Raw genomic sequence first — 20,025 nt, 5'->3', positions numbered from 1 at the left:
ATGGTAATGAAGGCTATGGATGAGCTCTCTTAATGTAATGATGTATTTAGTGAACTTGATGCCTCTAATGAAGCGCTCAATGTTTCAATGAGGAATTATTATAAATATCTAGTAATCATTAGATAAAACCTTTGGGAGCTCTAATTTCTTTTTTTTTTTCAATGCAAACTTTTTATATATGCATAATTTGGCACTTTTAACACCTGTAATGAGCTCAAAAGGCCCAAAAACCCTAGAAACGATTATAAACACGGATACCTTTGGACGATTTTTCAAAACCCCGTCTAGGAAAAAGTGCATCTGCAGGGCCCAGCTAGAGTTTGCGCCAAATTATGTGTATCAAGTGTGGATTTTTTTTTTCAAGGGACTTAGACTATAAATATATACTTTTAATCTGATATGTGATTCTTGATATCTCGACCATGGTGCATATGGAGATATATACAGATATAGGTATCTAGGATCTATATAGATAAATTTAATGTCTTCATGTAATCCATAGATATGGCTAAAGACCTAGGTGCGAATGTGTGAAAAGAGTTTGCACACTCTCCACGAAGCCTGAAAAGTTTATGAAAAGATTCCGTACTTTAATGTAGGATTCTTGGTCTCTTTGGAGTTGGGAGTTTTTTGTCCACACCTAAAAGGAGTGCATGCGTGTGTGTGTGTGTGTGTGTTGGGTTAGTGTAAAAAGCTCACAGATTTCCTAGAAAAGCTTACGAAAAAAAGCTTGCAAAATTTTTTTCCCATCATTGATGAGTATATATTTTGCATGGACGTTTAATCTCCTTCCTCACATGTGGGAAATTGCCCATAGCATTTACTTGTCTACGAGTGGGGATAAAAGATATACCTTAGGGGGCTCACCCCTAAAAGTTTTTTTTTTTTGGCTGAGTTTCTCTAAACCAATGGTGTGACAACTCTTAACGTTTGCTCTTGAAGGAAGTTTTTCTCATAATAAAGCTATTTTCTATTTTGGAAATTTTTTTTTGCACAACTTACGATTACCTTTGCTCTCGAAGGAAGTTCTTCATAATCAATTTAGTTTCTTGTTCGCAAAGTGTTCCTTGTACAACTTATGACAACTAAAGATGCTTTATGAACTTGAAAGATTATAATGCTCTTAAAATATCCTAGTCTTTCTTGTTTATCATAAATATATTGTAATTAATAACAAATATTTTATACAGATTCTAAGCTAACTTCACGACGGAAGGACTAGCATGAGATACAAAGGTTAGAAAGGAGCATAATGAATAAAAATTATGTAGGGTGGCTTGGGAGGCTCAAGCTAAGCATCAAGGGATGGCGAAGGAAGGCGAGGATCTTTGGTTTGGGGAGGGGCTCTCTAGTCACATTGAGGGGGGATGTGGGTGCTACTCACATGCAAGCCCAAAACTCGCACCCTTGCAATATATTGATTCCACTTGCCCCCTCGATTCCCCTAGGGGTTGCTCCCAGATGCCCCTGTAATGTGACCTCAATCTGGTTTTGGGGGGGCTCTCTAGTCCCACAACCCCCCTCAATGTGACTAGAGAGCCCCCCCAAAACTAGATTGAGGTCACATTACGGGGGCATCTGGGAGCAACCCCTAGGGGAATCAAGGGGGCAAGTGGGATCAATATATCGCAAGGGTGCGAGTTTTGGGCTTGCATGTGAGTAGCACCTCAATCTGGTTTTGGGGGGGCTCTCTAGTCACATTGAGGGGGGATGTGGGATCACATCCCCCCTCAATGTGACTAGAGAGCCCCCCCCAAACCAGATTGAGGTCACATTACAGGGGCATCTGGGAGCAACCCCTAGGGGAATCGAGGGGGCAAGTGGGATCAATATATCGCAAGGGTGCGAGTTTTGGGCTTGTATGTGAGTAGCACCCTGGGAAAAATAAGTGGGCAAGGCCTTGGATTGTTAGGTGTGCAAAGGCCCCCCTAGGAATTAATGTGCCTTGGGGGTTGAGTTTTTGGGCTTGTATGTGGGCAGGACCCCAGGAAAAATAAGAGGGCAAGGCCCTGGATTGTTAGGTGTGCAAAGGCCCCCCCTAGGAATTAATGTGCCTTGAAGTGTTTGGCCTTGGAGTGAGTGGTCAAAAGAGTGGCAAGGGAAAATTTTGCCACGTGGTAGAATCTCCAAAACACCAAGAATTCAATGTGCATGGGAATGAATTTGGAAACAAACTCATGGAAAAGTGCACGTCGGCGAAGGGATGGAAGGCTAAGCAGAAAAGTGCAGCAGAGATCTCTTGGTGAGCACGTTGCGTGAATACGGGGAGACAGATTCGGCTAGGAGCTTCTCCAGAAGAGCACACCTATGCACTTATGGGTTGGTTGGCTCTCAGTTTGGCAGCTCGCGTGCTGCTTCGAGATGTTGCGAATTGGTCATGGAGGGGAGAGCTCCTTGTGGCCAGGTCGTGCTTGAGCGGGAGGAAGGCTGAGCAAACGAATTCGGCAAAGAGAGCGCTGCCCACAACATGTCGCACGTGCGGGAAAGAGAATCAAGATGTGAAAGCTGGCTGTGGGACGTTGCCTGTAGATTGTGAAGGCCGTAGCCTTACGTCATGTGCTGATGCTGGGAGGCTGGCTGCTGCAAGTTGATCGTCACCTCGGGCTGTGTGCTCACCTCGGGTCGATTTCGGGCGACTTCTTTTGTTCAAAGCTGGCTGAGCATTTCAAAGCTTGCTTGGCTCAGCAAGGGATGCACACGGGCACTTCCTTTGATGCTGGCTGTGTAATTATGCTTAATTTCTCTGCTTGAGAAGATGGATTTCCTTGTGGGCACTAGTGGCATCTATGGAAGATTGTGTGGTTAAGTGGGGCTGCTAGTAACAGTTTTCGGGCTGTGTGCCTATGGTTGGGTAGAGATAAATGCCATCTGCCAGGGATTGGACAAAGCAGTGACCAGCATAGTATATGCTTGGTAAGAACAATGAACACAGAGGCTTTGCATGGGTTTGCATGGGCCTTTTTGGCCAATGGGAGGTGGAATGTTCTAAATGCAAAAGCTATTGCAGGCCATGTGTAATCTTTGTTTTCAGGGTCTGCCTAAGAATAAAGAAATACCGAAAGGGGAGCCAAGGGTTTGGGGCCATTATGTGTGCTTGTACCAAGTAGGACCACTTTAGCTCCCAATTTGTGTTTGAGTTATGTGCTGAATATTATAGTGTGAAAGCACTGGCTGGTTAGTTGTTAATTACCGCCCTCTTGCTGGCCTTGAGGCTGGTTTTATGGTTCCATTGGCGGGGCATCACCATCTTTCTTAAGGAGGTAAGCCTGTGATTGTCTCTGGTGAAGAGGTTACAGCAAAGAGAAATTCAGCAAATATTTTTTTTACTGATGATGATTGGGATATGGAGAGGCAAAGCACAAGAAGCATCTGGCAATAGTATTTGCAGAACTCAGCAAGCACATGTTGATCATAAATGCAAAGAAGAGTGAATTCTTTATGCCTGAGATTCAATTTTTGGGACACATTGTCTCTAAGGATAGACTGTGCATGGACCCTGTTAAGATTGAAGCAATTCGCCATTGGCCATAGTTGAAACATTTGCATGAAGTACGAAGCTTTTTGGGCTTATGCTCGTACTATAGGCAGTTCATACGCTATGCAATGCAAAAGGAGGGAGCATCTTTCATAAGGGCCGAAAATCAGATTGCAGCATTTGAGATGCTAAAGGAAAAGCTTACTTCGGATCCAGTATTGATCCGACCAGATCTCTGAAAATCTTTTCCCGTCCAAGCAGATGCATGTGGAAAGAATGGCCTTGGAGCGGTCATTATGCAGGATGGACAGATAGTGGCCTATGAAAATAGGATTTTGCAAGATGATGAAAGACATCTGGGCATTCATGAGAAGGAATTGCTGGCTGTAATTCATGCCCTTGCTACATGGAAGCACTATTTACTTGGGGCTGATTTCACAGTGCAAACAGATCATCAGTATTTGAGAGATATTTCCTTACTCCGATGAAGTTATCTGAAAACCATATGGGTTGGGCCAATTTCTTATCAGTATTTCAGTTTCAGATAGTGCACTTGGAGGGTTAAAAAGTGCATGTGGAGGGTTAAAAAACGTAATGGCAGATGCATTGTCAAGGAAACATCAGGTTTCTGCAGTAACCATTGCTTACCACAGTTAGTTGGATGCAATGAAGGACCCGTATGCTTGGGATGATGATTTCTCAAGGATTTATGACCATTTGCCTAATAATCCACGGCATGACTATTATACTCTCAAGGATGGCATTCTGATGATGCATGGTTGCCTTAGTGTCACAAAGCAGTTGAGGTCAAAGGTTATGATAGAAAGTCATGCTCCACCGTATGCAGGGCATAGAGGCATTGATACCCCGGTGAAGGCAATGGAGCACTTTTTCTAGTGGCCAGATTTGAGATGGGATGTGAATGCCTTTGTGAGAACATGTATCTTCTGCCAGAAGGTCAAGTTTGACCGGCAAAAAACACCTGGGTTGTTGCAGCCATTGCCAATCCCAGATAGACCGTGGGAGAGCATTGCCATGGACATTATATTTGACCTTCCTTGGATACCTATGGGGAATGATGGCCTTTGGACTAATATATACCAGTTTAGCAAGCAAGCACGTTTCATTCTGGTGAGAGGAAGAAAATTACAATGGATCACATGGCATGCAGAACATCTTGGGATGCCTCAGTCTATCGTGAGTGACAGAGATCCACGCATGACGAGTCTCTTTGGAGAGGTCTCTTTCATGGGCACTACATTGAAGTTTTCATCTTCTTTTCATCCTCAAACAGATGGGCAGTCCGAAGAGGCTAATTTCACTATACTTGATTTGCTGAAATGTTGTGTGTTTGAGTATATACACAGTGGGAGCAGTATTTGCCCTTAGTGGCTTACAACAATACTGTGCATACTTCCATCGAGAAAGCTCCATTTGAAATAGTGGAAGGAGGGAGGAAAGTCCCGCCTATCTTGCATACTTATCAGAAGGTGAAGCAAGCTCTCCAAAAGACTCAGGCAAAGCAAAAGAAGGCAGCTGATGTCACCGTCGTGAACTAGTAAGAAGGTGATTGGGTTTCTTTTGCATTTTGAAAAGGCAAGGCTGAAATAGAAGAGGGGCAAAGACTGTTTTCCCAAGCTTAGTATGAGATACTATGGCTTTTTCAAGTTTCATAAAAGATAAGCGATGTAGCTTACATGTTGAAGCTACCAGAGCATTGGAGGATTCACAATGCTTTCCATGTGAGTCTTCTTAAGCCTTTCAAGGGCGATGTGCCAGAGGATATGTCTTTTGAGATGCAACCAACGGTTGAGGAGATGGATGAGATCCTAGTTCCAAAGCAGATTTTGGCACATAAGGAAAATCAGAGGTAGAGTCTCTCGTCGCTACTTGGTGAAATTTAGGAACTATTCATCATTGCATGCAAAGTGACTGGAAGAGGATGATATGGTAGATATACCTCACTTGTTACAGCTCAACCTGGAAGCATTTAAGCTGAACCAACTTCGGTTGTGGCTCCTTCAGGTTCAGCAGAGTGTAGGTCTGGAGCATTGCCTGATGCTCAAGAGAGGGGTAGTACCTCTGTTGCTTTTATACAGATAGGCTCAGATATCTAGAGGTTGCTTGGTGACAAAGTATGTTCACCCGAGGTACTACTTGCTGATAGTATATCTGCCTTGGGACTTCTATGATCATTGTACTAGTCATCATGAAATAGTTTTTGCAGTGTATATGGATTGCTATCCTAGGCTGTGAACAATCATATATGCTATGTCAGTTTGTAATACATGCTTCTACAATGATATAGTCACATGTATTTCAGTTATTGCATACCCTTATAACATCCAGATGCAATCGAGATTGCTTACCATGTTTCAAGAGAGATATATGTCACGAGGGCGTGAGTTTTGGGCTTGCATGTGGGTAGGACCCTGGGAAAAATAAGAGGGCAAGGACAAATTCTGCCACGTGGCAGAATTGCATGGGAATGAATTTGGAAACAAAGGCCCTGGATCTCACGGAAAGTGCACGTCGCGCGAGGGGATGGAAGGCTGAGCAGAAAATTGCAGCAGAGATCTCCTGCAGAACACGTCGCGTGAGTACGGGGAGAGCTGGGCAGACAAATTCAGCTAGGAGCTTATCCAGAAGAGCATGTCTATGCACATACGGGTTGGTTGGCTCTCGGTTTGCACCCCGTGGGCTGTTTCGAATTGGTCACAGAGGACTTCTCAAGGAGAGCTCCTTGTGGCCATGTGCTTGAACGGGAGAGAGGATGAGCAATCGAATTTGGCAAAGAGAGCGGGATAGAGAGGGTCCCTTGGGCTAGCAAGACAGATTTGGCATATGTGGGGGGGGGCAACCTAGCAAGGGTTGCAGTACAGTCCAATGGTGGGCAAAAGAAAACGTGTGGGCAGGAAAAGTATGAACTATAAAGCCTAGCGGGGGGAGCAAGACAGCCCAAGGGTGGGTAGAAGGAAACTCGTGGGGTAGAGAGAGAGAGAGAGGTGTATTAACATCTTCAGGAGGCCTCGCGGGTCTATGAAACAAGATACAAGATATATGTAACCCATACAAGCCACTGTGGGCTGAAGCAAAGGGCTCACTAAGGCCCTTGCTGAGTGCTAAATGATAAGAATGCAAACAACCTAGTACAACTGGTACAAAACATAGTAGGAAAAAGAGGGCAATCAACTGCTCAGAACGAGAGCTCCAAGTACATGTGGAGGCTCTATAAAGCCCGACTCCCTAACGGCCCTCTCATGTGATGCAAAGAGCTCACGTATGTGTGTCTGTCGGGTTGTCTCCTGCGGTGGCCGGGGGTGTGCTCTCTTGCATCTTTGTATTCGATGCGCTACATTCAGAGTAATGCCTTGTCTTTGGTGGTCTCCTTTGAGGAGGGCTGAGATAGGTCGAACCTCAATTGTGCGTGCTCTAGTCGCCCCACGTGTCGTGTGGGTCTCCACAACTCTCGTCCAGCCATATCGTGGTGATCACGGGTCTCACTGCTGATCCATGGTGCTCTCATCTCCTGGAGCTCCTCCCCCTCGATCTCATCTAGTGTTGGGCTCGGATGCGTAAAAATCAATGATGCGTGTCTGTGCTCGGTCTAGCTCGGTGTCCTAAGGCATTGACTGTAGTAGCTGATCTCTACCTTGCCTTACAAGGGAATCTTTGTGTCTCCGCATCTGAATCAGGTAGAGCCCAATGCAGACCTGGTCGGGGAAATGTATCAGCCGTGTGAGTGGTTCGAAGCCGAGCCCCTCCTAAAAGAGACAGTGGTACCCTCAGATCTCATAGTAGGCCGGACAAACACATAGAAAATGCTCCTCTGTCTCGATCTCCTCCATCGTGCATAGTCTACAGACCCGTTGCTCTCTAGATATGCCGGCCGCTCTCCCAGCCTCAATCCGCAGCTGAAGGGACAAGACTTGTATTTGTCCAATAGCAATCCGCAAGGCATGTGAGACTGTCCTATGCTCGAGGTACTGGGGCCTGATGATGAGACCATGCTCCGATATCCTCAGAAAGTGGTCATGATAGAACTGGGTCTTGGTAGGGAACTCCTGCCAAGCCCGAGATGTGTGAAGCTGGAGAAGGTCTAACCGTATGATACGGTTAATCTCATCATGTGGAAGGAGCTCTGGTGGTGCATCCATGCTGTATTGAAAGGGGGGGAGCCTATCCATTTGGATGCTGTGGCTATCAAACTGTGTGGACACTCACGCATACCATGTTGTATCAAAGCCTCTCTCTGCCAGGCGTCAAGATGACTCCAGTGCCAATCTCGGTAATCTCCACTGAGGTAGGGCCCAAACTTTGTGGAGAAACATCATAGTCTGGAAGAGGGCATCCACCTGGAGTGGTGTCATGGTGAAGTCTGCCTGTATGATCTGATGGGGAACTAAAGGCTTACTCCTAATCATCGTGGGTCCCATGATCACCTATAGCCTCTCAAATCCCTTCCAGTCTCAGTAGCTGAAAGGCCAGTCTTTCAAAAAGGTGCTGCATACATGGCAGCCGGTCTCATGAGAGTGTTAAAAAGCTAGCCCTTCGTCGGTGGATCTTGGAAATGCGCGTGCAAGCACTGTCTCTCTAATCGGGCCAGGGCCCCCTTCCCTCATATGAGTCACGCTCTGGCGGCATGGGTCATTGTGAAGCCTGGCCCCGTGAATACTGCCCCTAGGTAAGTGTAAGACTGCACTATCTCCACTGGCTCCCCATGGGCCATACAATTTATTAAAAGTCTTCCAAAGGCCAAAGGGTCTATGAGACTAAAAGAAACTTGATACAATGATCTGACGAGTGGAACCACTAAGCGGGCATTAACACCAATGATGAGTACAAAAAAACAGTGGAAAACCCATAATCATGAACATAACCGCACTAATGCATAGTGAGAAAAACTCTCTCTGAAGCGAGGTGTCAAGCCTGAGAGGGGTGTGTTGTCGTGTGAGGCTGCTGTGCTAGTATAAAATCTACGATGGGATGTTGGCGGCTGGTGACATGTGTGGCCGCTGTGATGTCCTAGTAATGGCCCTACGATGGACAAGCGCCACTGTACCCCTGTGGGTCGTGAGAGAGAAAAGAAAGAGAGAGAAAGATGTATTAACGTCTTCGGGAGGCCTCTCTGTGCTATGTAGAGCTGTAACAGATCTAACCGTATGATACGGTTGGCCTCATCTTATGGAATTAGGGAGGATGGGGCATCCAAACTGTACTGGAAGGGTGGGAGTCAATCCATCTGGACATCCTGGCTATCAAACCATTTGGAAACACATAAAATGCATGGACCCCACTGTCTACAAGTCATCGTGATGACTCTAGTGCCAATCTCGGCAATCTCCATCTAGGTAGAGTCCAAACCTAGTGAATATATGTCTCTATCTGAAAGATAGCATCAATCTAGAGAGGTGTCATGGTGAACTCTGCTTGTATAATCTGATGGGGAACTAAGGGCTTACTTTGGATCATCCAGAGCCGTAGTCTCAAAACTCTTACAATTTGTCGCCGAAAAGGTCACCCCCCCAAAAGGGTGATGCATACATGGTTGTGGGTCTCACGAGTGTATCAAAGAGCCATCGCTTCGTGTGGGGGTCCTGAAAATGTGCATGAAAGCATTGTTGCTCTTGTCGAGCTAGAGCTCCATGGCTGTGCTCTAGCCGCGTGGACCATCCTGAAGATTTAACTTGAGAAAATTGCTCCGAGGTATGTGTAGGACTGCACAATCTCCACAGGCTCACCTCGGTAGGTGAAACTGTGTCGATGAAGCACGGCCCACAAAGGGTTAAAAATCATAACCTTGGTTTTGCCAAGGTTGACTGTAGGTTTCTCTGACTGCAAAACACCTCTAGGGCCTCTAGGTGCTTCTGGATACCCACTGCGGAGGAGGATATGAGGACTATGTCATGACTGTATAGCAGTATTTGTACCATCAGGTCAGCGAGTAGTGATCCCTCACCTCATGACTATCAATGAAGGTAGTGATCTCATCGATATAAAGTCCAAAGAGTGTCGGCGAGAGGGGGCATCCCTGCTTCACTCCAATCATACTCAACCCAATTTGATAGACCTCCTAGGGCACATACTCTACCTTTGACTGTCTCACATCACCCCCATATCCTGACATCCGGGATTTGCATCTCCTAAAGCCTCCTGATCATGCGAGCCCGTGGGATAGTGTCAAAGGCTATGAGGACTATGTCATGACTGTATAGCAGTATTTGTACCATCAGGTCAGCGAGTAGTGATCCCTCACCTCATGACTATCAATGAAGGTAGTGATCTCATCGATATAAAGTCCAAAGAGTGTCAGCGAGAGGGGGCATCCCTGCTTCACTCCAATCATACTCAACCCAATTTGATAGACCTCCTAGGGCACATACTCTACCTTTGACTGTCTCACATCACCCCCATATCCTGACATCCGGGATTTGCATCTCCTAAAGCCTCCTGATCATGCGAGCCCGTGGGATAGTGTCAAAGGCCTTTTGAAAGTTGACGAAATAAGTGTAGAATTTTGGCTTCCTAGACCTCGCCTCCTTGATAATGGCCCCTAGGGTGAAGATGTGGTCTACTGATCCATATATCTTAGCCAGTGTGTGGCCAATCATGAGTTTGCGGTAATTCCCAGTATCCATGGGGTCTCTTTGTTAGAATTATTATTATATTCTAGGCAGTGACCAATGTAATGTAATAAGTAGGTTAGGGGCACTTTTCCCTCCTTAGAGATTTTTTCCCCTAAACCCAGTTAGTTCACTAACTACGGTTAGTGAAGGATAAGGTTTTGTCACTTAGACAAAACCTTTCCCTGCTTTGTATGTTGTTAATCTTATCTATTGCAACTTACGTTCAACACTCTGTTTCACTTGCTCTCTCTTTTTCATCATTTGGTATCAGAGCATCTGCTTCTCTCCCCGGGCTCCTTCCATTGTCCGTGTGTGAGAGTGCTCTTAGATCTTGAGCTCCTGCCTTGTGGACTAGCTCCCACATCTTCGACTTGAGCTCCCAAGCTCACAAAGCTCCAGCTCCAGCTCTAGCCTCGAGGTGCCGTACACCCTGCACCTATCAGTCGTGCGGCCGTATGTACTTGCAGCGAAAGCTTGGAGTGTTGTACTTCTTCCATCTGTACAGCTCTTGCTGGTCCCGTACGGCCCTGCATTCACGTCGTCGTCCGTACATTGCCAGTCCGTACCTGCACTACAGAGCAGCGCCGCCTCCGTCTGTATCCACAACCACCATCCGTACAATCGTCGTACCTACGCTAGCCGTACATGCGCTGTCCGTACAACCTGCACATTTAGTCCGTACAGATCTGCGCGGTATTGCATCAGCTTCAACGAGCAGTTGCCGAAAGTACGTGTGCCGTACCAGCTCTTCTTGTTTGCCGTACATCCCACGTGTGGGTGTTTTTGTGTTGTGTGGGCATTGCAAAGGGCATTGGTTTTTTGCAAATATCTCTATTTGCCGAGAAATTGGGACTTCTGAATCATTTGCAAGGTGTGCATTTTTTGGCACACATTGCAAGCAAATTGCAAAGATTGGCCAAGAAATTGGGACTTTTGCAAGAGAATTACTATTTGGGAAATTTGGCTCAATTTCAGCTCAAAATTTGGGGCTTTTAGTTTTGCACTGCAATTTCTTGCATTTTCGGGACTTTCAGGCAATTTGCCCTCTTTTGCAGGCAATTTCCGTTAAGAAATTGGGGCTTTTGCAATTCGGATGCAATTTGGCAGTGTAAAAGCATTTTCGGAGTTTTGCAGGCAGTTTTGGACTTATTAGTGACATTGGAGAGTATTTGCAAGATAATCGAAGTGCATTCTGAGCCTTTGACAGGCTGTGATAGTATTTGTCACTGTGGGCAGATTTTTCTTTGCAGATTTTACTTGTGCATTTTATATCTCAGGAAGGGATTTCAGTTAGTCAGTTTACTGTTTTTTTTTGAGATTATCTGGTGAAAATGGCTCAGAACAACCCCAATGAGGTGTTCGGGGTTCTCACAGAGGAGGATAAGTTGGATGGCACCAACTACTCCTTGTGGAGTTTCATGGTTCGCAATATCTTGGTTGGTAGACATCTTTGGGATTATGTCAGTGGAGATGAAGCAAGACTAGATACAGTGACCACACCTGTCACTCCTACAGCTGGAGGTAGGGGTAGAGGTGCAAATGTAGCACAAGTAGTTGGAGCAGCCGCTCCAGGAGCTCCCACAGCAGAGCAAAAAAGATGGGACTCTAGAGTCTATGGCAGCTTGGGAGATACTAAAGAGTATGTTTGCAGCAAGAAATGATGCCAGGGTTTCTTTCTGAAGCGAGAACTTTCCCATACGCATATGGAGGAGGGAGATTCCATGAATTCTCACCTCACAAAGCTTCAGGACTTGAGGGAACAATTGCTGAATATTGATGAAGTCATTCTGGATTCAGAGATGATTACCACCACTCGGAACTCTCTTCCTGAGTCCTATCTCAATTTCCACACCTCGCTGAATTTGGCATTGAGGGGGGGCAGCAATCCTCTCTCTTTTCACGAGTTGGTAAGACTTATGTTGCAGGAGGAATAGACTCACAGAAATATGGCAACCTGGGCTGGCGAGCATGCTATGCTCTCCAAGTTCAAACCCAAGGGTAAAGGGCAGCAAAAGCCACATGCCAATCAGCCCACACATCAGCATAAAGCTGATTCTGGACAGCCTTCTTATAAGGCAAAGGGTGATTTATTGCAAGAAGCCAGGTCATTATATTGGAGAATCCAAGAAGTGCATAGCCAAAGAGAAGAAAAGGGATTCCGGTATGGCTGTGTCAGATGCATCAATTCCACATTCTTATGATGGGGGAGATGTTGCGGCCAACTTTGTTGAAGAGCACTATGCCTTTCTGTCTTGCACTTCAGATTTTTCAACGGGTAGTTTAGATGTTACAGCCACTAATGATGATGACCCATATGCTTTCTTGACTTGCAGTTATGATCCTTCAAAGGATGCATGCTCTCTTAGTGTCGATGAGACACTTCATACTTGGTATTTTGACAGCGGTGCTTCAAAGCACATCACTTTCAAGAAGAGTCTGTTTGTATCTCTGCATCCTCCACCCACAAAAAAGAAGGTAACTCATGCGAATAAATCTTCTTATTCAGTGTGTGGAGTGGGAGACATTATTCTCACATCCACTGATGGCACTGATTTCAGAATTTCAGATGTTCTCTATGTGCCAGGGATAAAGAAGAATTTGCTTTTAGTGTCCTCACTCAATAGAGGAGGATTTCAGGTTGTTTTTTATGATGACAAGTGTGCAGTCAGAGACAAAGAGAATGACTATGCTTTGATGTTGTCTGACACTTTGTATCGGGGTCTTTTTCAGCTTGATCTATATGAAAAAAGATCCGATCTTGCATTATCAGTTAGCACTCCCACTACTACGATGCATAATGCGGAGTTATGGCATGCCAAGTATGGGCACATGAGCTATGGCAGCTTAATGACACTTCAGAGGCATGATATGGTTGATGCATTGCCTCCTTTGGAGTCGCCTCCTCCTCATGCATGTGAAGGCTGCATTCTTGGCAAAATGCATAGACTTCCTTTCAAGAAGGATGGTGCAGTGAAAGCTACACGGAAATTACAGCTTATTCACAGTGATGTCAGCGGTCCCATGAGGACACCTGTTGTTGGGAGTTATCTCTATTTTGTTACATTCATAGATGACTTTACCAACTATACTTGGGTCTATGGTCTCAAGGTAAAATCAGAAGTGTTTATGCATTTCAAACACTTTGTGGCTATGGTTGAGAATGAGACAGGACACAAGGTGCAGACACTTCAAACAGATCGAGGGGGGGAGTATATGTCTCATAAATTTGAGACATTTTTGAAGGAGAAAGGCATCATGCATCAGCTTACAGTGAGGCTTACACCTCAACAGAATGACAAAGTTGAGCGGAGGAATCGCACTGCCATGGAGATGGATAGATGCATGCTCACAAGTAAGAAGTTGCCTCACAGGTTTTGGCTAGAAGGCCTCATGTGTGCCAACTATATTTTGAATTGGGCTCCTACAAAGGCTTTGAAGACAATCACTCCCTATGAGGCATGGCATGGGAGAAAGCCTTCAGTGGACCATTTCAGAGTTTTTGGTTGTGTTGCATATGTCCACGTGTCTGTGGAGTTTAGACACAAGTTGTCAAATAAAGCACTCAAATGCATTTTTGTGGGATATAGTTCACAAAGCAAAGGCTATCGTCTCTACAATCCTGCTACACGCAAGATTTTTGTTAGTAGAGATGTTATATTCTCTGAAAATTCCGCACATACACATGCTGAATTTCAGATTCTAGCTTCTTCACATGATGTGTTTGAGGGGATGCTTCCTATAGCATTTGGTTCCCCTCCTGAAACTCAGAATTTACAGCAACTTCCTCCAGATCCACATGTCCAAATTCAACCTCTGGCTGATTTAGGGCCACCTCAGGGTGTGGATGAAGTTGCCAGGCAAGAAATTCAAGAGATACACGTAGCCAAAACAGTATGAATTTGTTGTTTCAGACTCTCAGGGAGAGTAAGCTTGAGGCTCCATTGCCTGGCAGAACTCGTAGTGCAGTAAGGCACACAGGCGGGGCTCTTTCTGTTAAATCAGCTTATGCAGGTACTCTTCTTGATGAGGAGGAGCCTGAGACATTTGAAGAAGCAAAGGATAATGTGCATTGGATGAATGTCATGCACGATGAATTGCAGTGTATTCATAAAAATCAGACTTGGAATGTTGTGGATTTGCCACCAGGCAAGAATGCCATAGGTACACGTTGGGTTTTCAAAGTCAAAAGAAAGCCAGATGGGTCCATTGATCAGTACAAGGCAAGGCTGGTTGCAAAAGGATATGCTCAGAAAAAGGGCATAGATTATGAGGAGACTTTTGCTCCTACATCCAGGATGACCACCATCTGGTTAGTTATAGCAATGGCTGCAAATTTTGAATGGAATGTTAATCAGCTGGACATTAAAGTAGCTTTCCTTTATGAGACTTGTTGGAAGAGGTTTATGCCGAGCAACCTCCGGGCTTTGAAATTTCAGGAAATGCACATCAGGTATGCAAGCTGAATAAAGCTTTGTATGGGCTGAAACAAGCCCCACGTGCATGGTATGCAAAAATTGATGCCTTTCTAACCAGCAAGGGGCTGCACAATAGTCCAACTAAGAGCACCCTCTACATCAAGAAGGATGGGGGGGATATTTTGGTCATCATTCTTTATGTAGATGACATGATGCTCACCGGATCGAATGAGGAAGTAATTGCAGATTTCAAAGTCCAATTGAAAGCTACATTTGATGTCAGACTTGGGCTTGTTACATTTCTATTTGGGGATCCAATTTATTCAAGAGAAACGTGGCATTGTTATGTCTCAGTCCAAGTATGTTCAAAAGCTCTTGGACAGATTCAACATGCATGATTGCAAGCCTATGTCCACTCCCATGGAGCCGGGGCTGAAGCTTACAATGCATGATGCAGGTGAATCAGTTGATGCCACACTCTATAGCCAGGCTATTAGATGCCTCATTTATCTCTGCAATACATGACCTAATATTCAGTTTTCAGTTTCTCAAGTGAGCAGGTATATTGGCAGGCTATAAAACGCATCTTCCGTTACTTGCAAGGTACAAAGTCTTTTGGCTTGATATTTCCCAGGGGGGGTGACTTGCAGATGCATGCTTACAGTGACTCAGATTGGGCTGGAGACTATGATACTAGGCAGTCCACTAGTGGGAATTGTTTCTTTCTAGGACATGCTTGCATTTCTTGGTTGAGCAAGAAACAATCTATAGTGGCTACCTCCTCATGTGAAGCTGAGTACAGGGCAGCTTTCACAGCGACAGTTGAATGTGTTTGGCTGCGTCGTTTGTTTGCTAATCTTCGTCTTTCATTGGAGGGTCCTTCTCTGATTCTCACTGATAGTCAGAGTGCTATAGCAGTGGCAAAGAATCATGTGTTTCATGCTCGCATGAAGCACATTGAGGTTCACTATCACTATGTTAGAGAGAAGTTGCATGCAGGAGAGATAAGTATGATCTATGTGTCAACACATGACAATGTTGCAAACATCTTCACCAAAGCACTTCCACGTGAGAAGTTTGAGGCATTTCGCAGTGCCCTGAACTTATCTCCTTTTGGTGATTGATCATTTCCTTGTACATGACATTGGCACTGTAGGGGGGTGTTAGAATTATTATTATATTCTAGGCAGTGACCAATGTAATGTAATAAGTAGGTTAGGGGCACTTTTCCCTCCTTAGAGGTTTTTCCCCCTAACCCCAATTAGTTCACTAACTACGGTTAGTGAAGGATAAGGTTTTGTCACTTAGACAAAACCTTTCCCTGCTTTGTATGTTGTTAATCTTATCTATTGCAACTTACGTTCAGCACTCTGTCTCACTTGCTCTCTCTTTTTCATCACTCTTGACATGTGTATCGGGACAATAGTGGTAGTGCTCCAAGCGGGGGGAAATCCGTGACATATAGCTTGGTTGAACAATTGCGCTAGGACTGGGGCGAGGACCTCCATCCCTTGTGCAAAGTGCTCAGTCCACAGTCCCTCGTGATCCTGAGCTCTTTGGTTGTGAAGCCGAGGTATGTAGGAGGTGAATAGAGTAGTTCCTCAGAGATCCAAATCCTTGTGCCCTTCAACTTGTTTGTTTGTCGAAGAATCTTAATTCTCCTGGCTCTCTCCTTGAAAAACACTTGTACTTGCATTCCTGTATGGGAGAGACAGCTAATATCATTATGATCGCATCTACTTGTGGTATTTCCTTCTCGAGACATGCAATCCTCTCGTCTGCTATGTAATCCTCTTCTTCATTGAAAAGGCCAATGCAATCCTTGGGCAGCCCTCCAATGCATAGTATCTGAGAGAGAGAGAGAGAGAGAGAGAGAGAGAGAGAGAGAGAGAGAGAGAGAGATGATTTGATATGATGTGATTCTATTTAAGTCCGCTTGAGACTCTACAAGGTCTATGGGACTAGAAGCCAATGTCATAAGGATAGTGACTCTTTTACATCTGCCTGATACATTTTCTGGTAACCCCAAGGGATTAGTATGTGCTTCGCCAACTTATCAGCTATTTCCATGTTTTATTGTGGTGTCTCAGAGTTTCCTTAAGGCATGCACCTAGTTGCTTGGCAGTTGGGATCATAATGACTGTTAGGCTGAGGCCATTTCTGTTATACCTTACCTTGTAATTTTCCCTGATATGCATGTATGCCCTGCAGTGAGAGAGTGCATGCTCTTCATTTTCTCTCTCTCCTTTTGGTCAGATTTTACAGATTCTTGCCTCTTGGGAACGCGTGGTTTGGACCATCTACCCTTTTCTACCTCTAGATTGAGATATCATATTCTTGCATGTTGTACTTCTCCATCGGGTTAGCATTCCATTTTTGTCTTGCCATAATTTCTGTATCATTTTCTGCGTCTGGGATATCTACAGCATGTAGCCCCCATCTCTCCATCCACTTGACTCCCTCTTCATGCCAACCTGAGATATTGCTTTTTCTATTTTCTGCTCGTATAATTGATCCCTTTTGTAGTCCATCCTCAACCATGGGGGTGCTGTGTATTTCTGTTTATCTGCACCTAGTCGTGTTCCTTCGATCCTGGGAGACATGGCCCTGTGGTCAAACTTCAATGTTTCTTGATCAATCCTGAGGTACTTTATAATATGCCTTGCGAAGGGGCTTATAATCGTGTAGTCAATTGCACTTGATCCATCTGGGGTTTTGCACGTGTAGCCTCCTGTGTCATTGAAAAATGCGTGCCATTGCATATTTAAGTCCAAAACACCCACATAGGGTGAGTAGCTGTTTTCCCATAAGGGTGGTTTCTCCTGCGCATTCTTCCAGCTCTTTTTCACTGTCCTCCTCTACCTATTCCATGCATAATGGGCCTTTCCCTTCTACAGTTATGATAGCCTGCCTTGATCCTGTTTGTGCATTGAAATCTCCAGCTAGGATGATTGCACGGTCTTTTGAGTACTTGCCTATATCTTCTCCCAAGTTTATGAAGGGGTCATCTCATGATATGCTGCCATTCTTGTGGTGAATTGGGGATTCCATTCTTGTTGTAAATTAAAGATTGGGGAGTTGTGAAATAGCAAACTTCCATGCCTATATTTTCCTCCTTTGCAGTGCGGTTTCAAATTCTAGAAAAGGAGGGCGAAGAGGCAAAATTTGGAAACGCACACGTTTTATCATCTTGAGACATTTCATGGTGACTATATATGCTAACAGTAGCCAAAGTGCATGCACATCTCAGCAATGACAAAGTGTGATGTTCACAACCTACCAATTTCTTCATTTGCAATGTAGTTGGACCATTTCGCGGGACAAAATTTCATTCTCAAAGGAAATTATGTAAGATCTTATGCAGTTTTTTGAACTGATGAGTATCCTTAAAAGGGGTATCTCCCTGGTATATGAGGATGGCTGTGCAATCCCAAAATACTTTAATTTATAGCAAATTCCAGATGATTCCAATAAAAGTCTAAATACCCTGTTTTCATAAGCATTTATCTATTTGTGTAAATTTTCATGCTAAACCTGGGGTTCTTAAGCAAGGTTTTATGCTATAAGTGTTGAATACACACGTGCACAAGAGACTAAATAAACGTTTTTGCTTTGTAAAACTAAGGGTAAGGTTTGCATTTGTTACAAGAATTGCTAGTTTCAACTGGGATTAGAGCAACAGATTGATTTTGATATTATTCTAATAAGTTTTACTTGAAAGTTTAGAAGGGAAATTAGAGCATCGAGGTTCGACATACCCAGTTAGAGTTCTTAATTGCTGTGAAAACCTGAAGTTATTTTTAATAACACAAGCAGGGTGAAGGGGAATGGAAGAGATTATTTTGATATTATTCTAATAAGTTTTACTTGAAAGTTTAGAAAGGAAATTAGAGCATAGAGGTTTGACGTACCCAGCTAGAGTTCTTAATTGCTGTGAAAACCTGAAGTTATTTTGAATAACACAAGCAGGATGAAGGGGGATGGAAGAGGTTAGCTCTGTCACCGGGAATAGGCAAAGAAGCGTGATGCAAGAACCGTTGGAGTGAAAATAACCTCCTCTTGTGCCAAGGCCCAAAATGATAGTAAAGGATTAGGAAGTTAAGAACCGTTTATTTGGAAAATGATCCCTGTATAAAAAAAGAGTTTCAATTCTTCATACCATCTGTGTAATCATTTATTTTGAACTTGCAGGAGGATATGGATCAGGCTCTTCAAAGAGCATCCAAACAGCAGCAAAAAGTCAATCCATCACTCCAAGTAAACACTGACATACAGGTGGTTTTCCGTTTTTGTTTTATACTTTCTGCTGTCAATATGAACATTTCTTGTGATTCTTGAAGCTTTTTAACGCAATAAATTCTATACATGATTTCTTGATCCTCTTCACCCCCCCAGCCCCTGCGGGCTAGCAAAGCTGGTTTTTATGACCCTTTTGGTCTGGGTGAGGGTTCTATTCTCTTTAATCACTGGCCAATTTCAGCTCACAACCTCATGGTGCATTTCTTTCTCCTACCCTCCTGTAACAAAATGGCACCTAAAACTTTCTTGAGGATCATTCTTCCTTTCCTCAGAATTTGCATGTGAGGGGATGATCCTTGCCCAAGAGATGTTTTACCATCCATGGTTGTAGCCATGGTCGACTATGTCATGCGTAGGGGTCAGTACCATCCCGTGTTAGGTTCACAAAGCAAAATTTGAACAAGAGATCTTCTTATGTCATGTATCCTTACCACTTGAGCTGCAGTTGACCTTGGTCCTTGTAGTTGAGGATTCAACTTCAGTTTCGGATGATGCACATAAGGCTTTTTGACATTATTTCGTTTCTATGCAGGTTGGGAGCCTTGAAATAGTTCTGAAACAAATGGAGGTGAGAATTATTGGATTTTCTGTGTCTTTATCAAAACATTGAAGGAAATGAATTGGAGGTTTCTCCTCTAATACCATGGTATTGTGATCAGGATCATGTTGATGAACTCGGTTGGGGAGACATTGTTTTTGTTCCACCAGGCATGGTAGCTCTTGGTCAGTTGGAACAATCTTGGTCTCAGGGAGCAAATGAAAGCTATACCGGTTGACCATATGCTGTGTATTAAGACTAAACTTTCAAGTGCTTATGGCACGTTTGACACAGTAAAGAGTCATTGTAAGGTAAGGCATATAGATTCTTAGGTTGACAATTCATTGTTAATTATCAAGTTAGAATCTGCCATTTTTAGATGTAGTATGATGCCTCCCTATCCAAGTGACATTGCAAAGGAGTGAAGGGTCGAATGAGAGAGAGTGTGCAGGTAGCAAAGGGTCGCAGAAGAACATCCGTCACGTCAAACTTAGATTAAACCAAAAACAAAGGAGTACAAGGTACAAGTACCTAGACCTAGGACTAAGTGTCCTAGGTGTCACATAGGACTGAGTGTCCTATGTGGCCTAAAAGACACTAACACTATAAGTGTCTTTATTTATGCCTACAAGGCACATACCATGGCCTATAGGGCATCACTAGAACCACCAG

The 20,025-nt window shown here is 44.3% G+C and overlaps 1 protein-coding gene and 1 pseudogene across 5 annotated transcripts in view; both read left to right on the top strand.

Moving 5' to 3' along the window:
• LOC147905350 (protein TIC 22, chloroplastic-like) overlaps window positions 1-19,769 on the top strand; it is a 113,022-nt gene extending 93,253 nt beyond the window's left edge. For all 5 annotated transcript variants that reach the window (XM_087379683.1, XM_087379692.1, XM_087379667.1 and 2 more), the window contains 3 exons: window positions 18,708-18,791; window positions 19,348-19,383; window positions 19,475-19,769. In XM_087379683.1, the coding sequence (XP_087235809.1) occupies window positions 18,708-18,791; window positions 19,348-19,383; window positions 19,475-19,591 (237 nt within the window). In that variant the 3' untranslated portion in view covers window positions 19,592-19,769. The remainder of the gene's footprint in view (window positions 1-18,707; window positions 18,792-19,347; window positions 19,384-19,474) is intronic.
• LOC147905351 (uncharacterized) lies at window positions 2,316-5,592 on the top strand (annotated as a pseudogene).
• Window positions 19,770-20,025: the final 256 nt, after the last annotated feature.

The sequence above is a fragment of the Dipteris shenzhenensis genome, chromosome 1 (genome assembly GCF_047967505.1).
Source record: "Dipteris shenzhenensis isolate YYH24624 ecotype China chromosome 1, Dip_SZ_1.0, whole genome shotgun sequence".
In the NCBI taxonomy this organism is placed as follows: Eukaryota; Viridiplantae; Streptophyta; class Polypodiopsida; order Gleicheniales; family Dipteridaceae; genus Dipteris; species Dipteris shenzhenensis.
The sequence above is the reverse complement of the archived record's forward strand: the minus strand, read 5'-3'. Positions and strand labels throughout refer to the sequence as shown.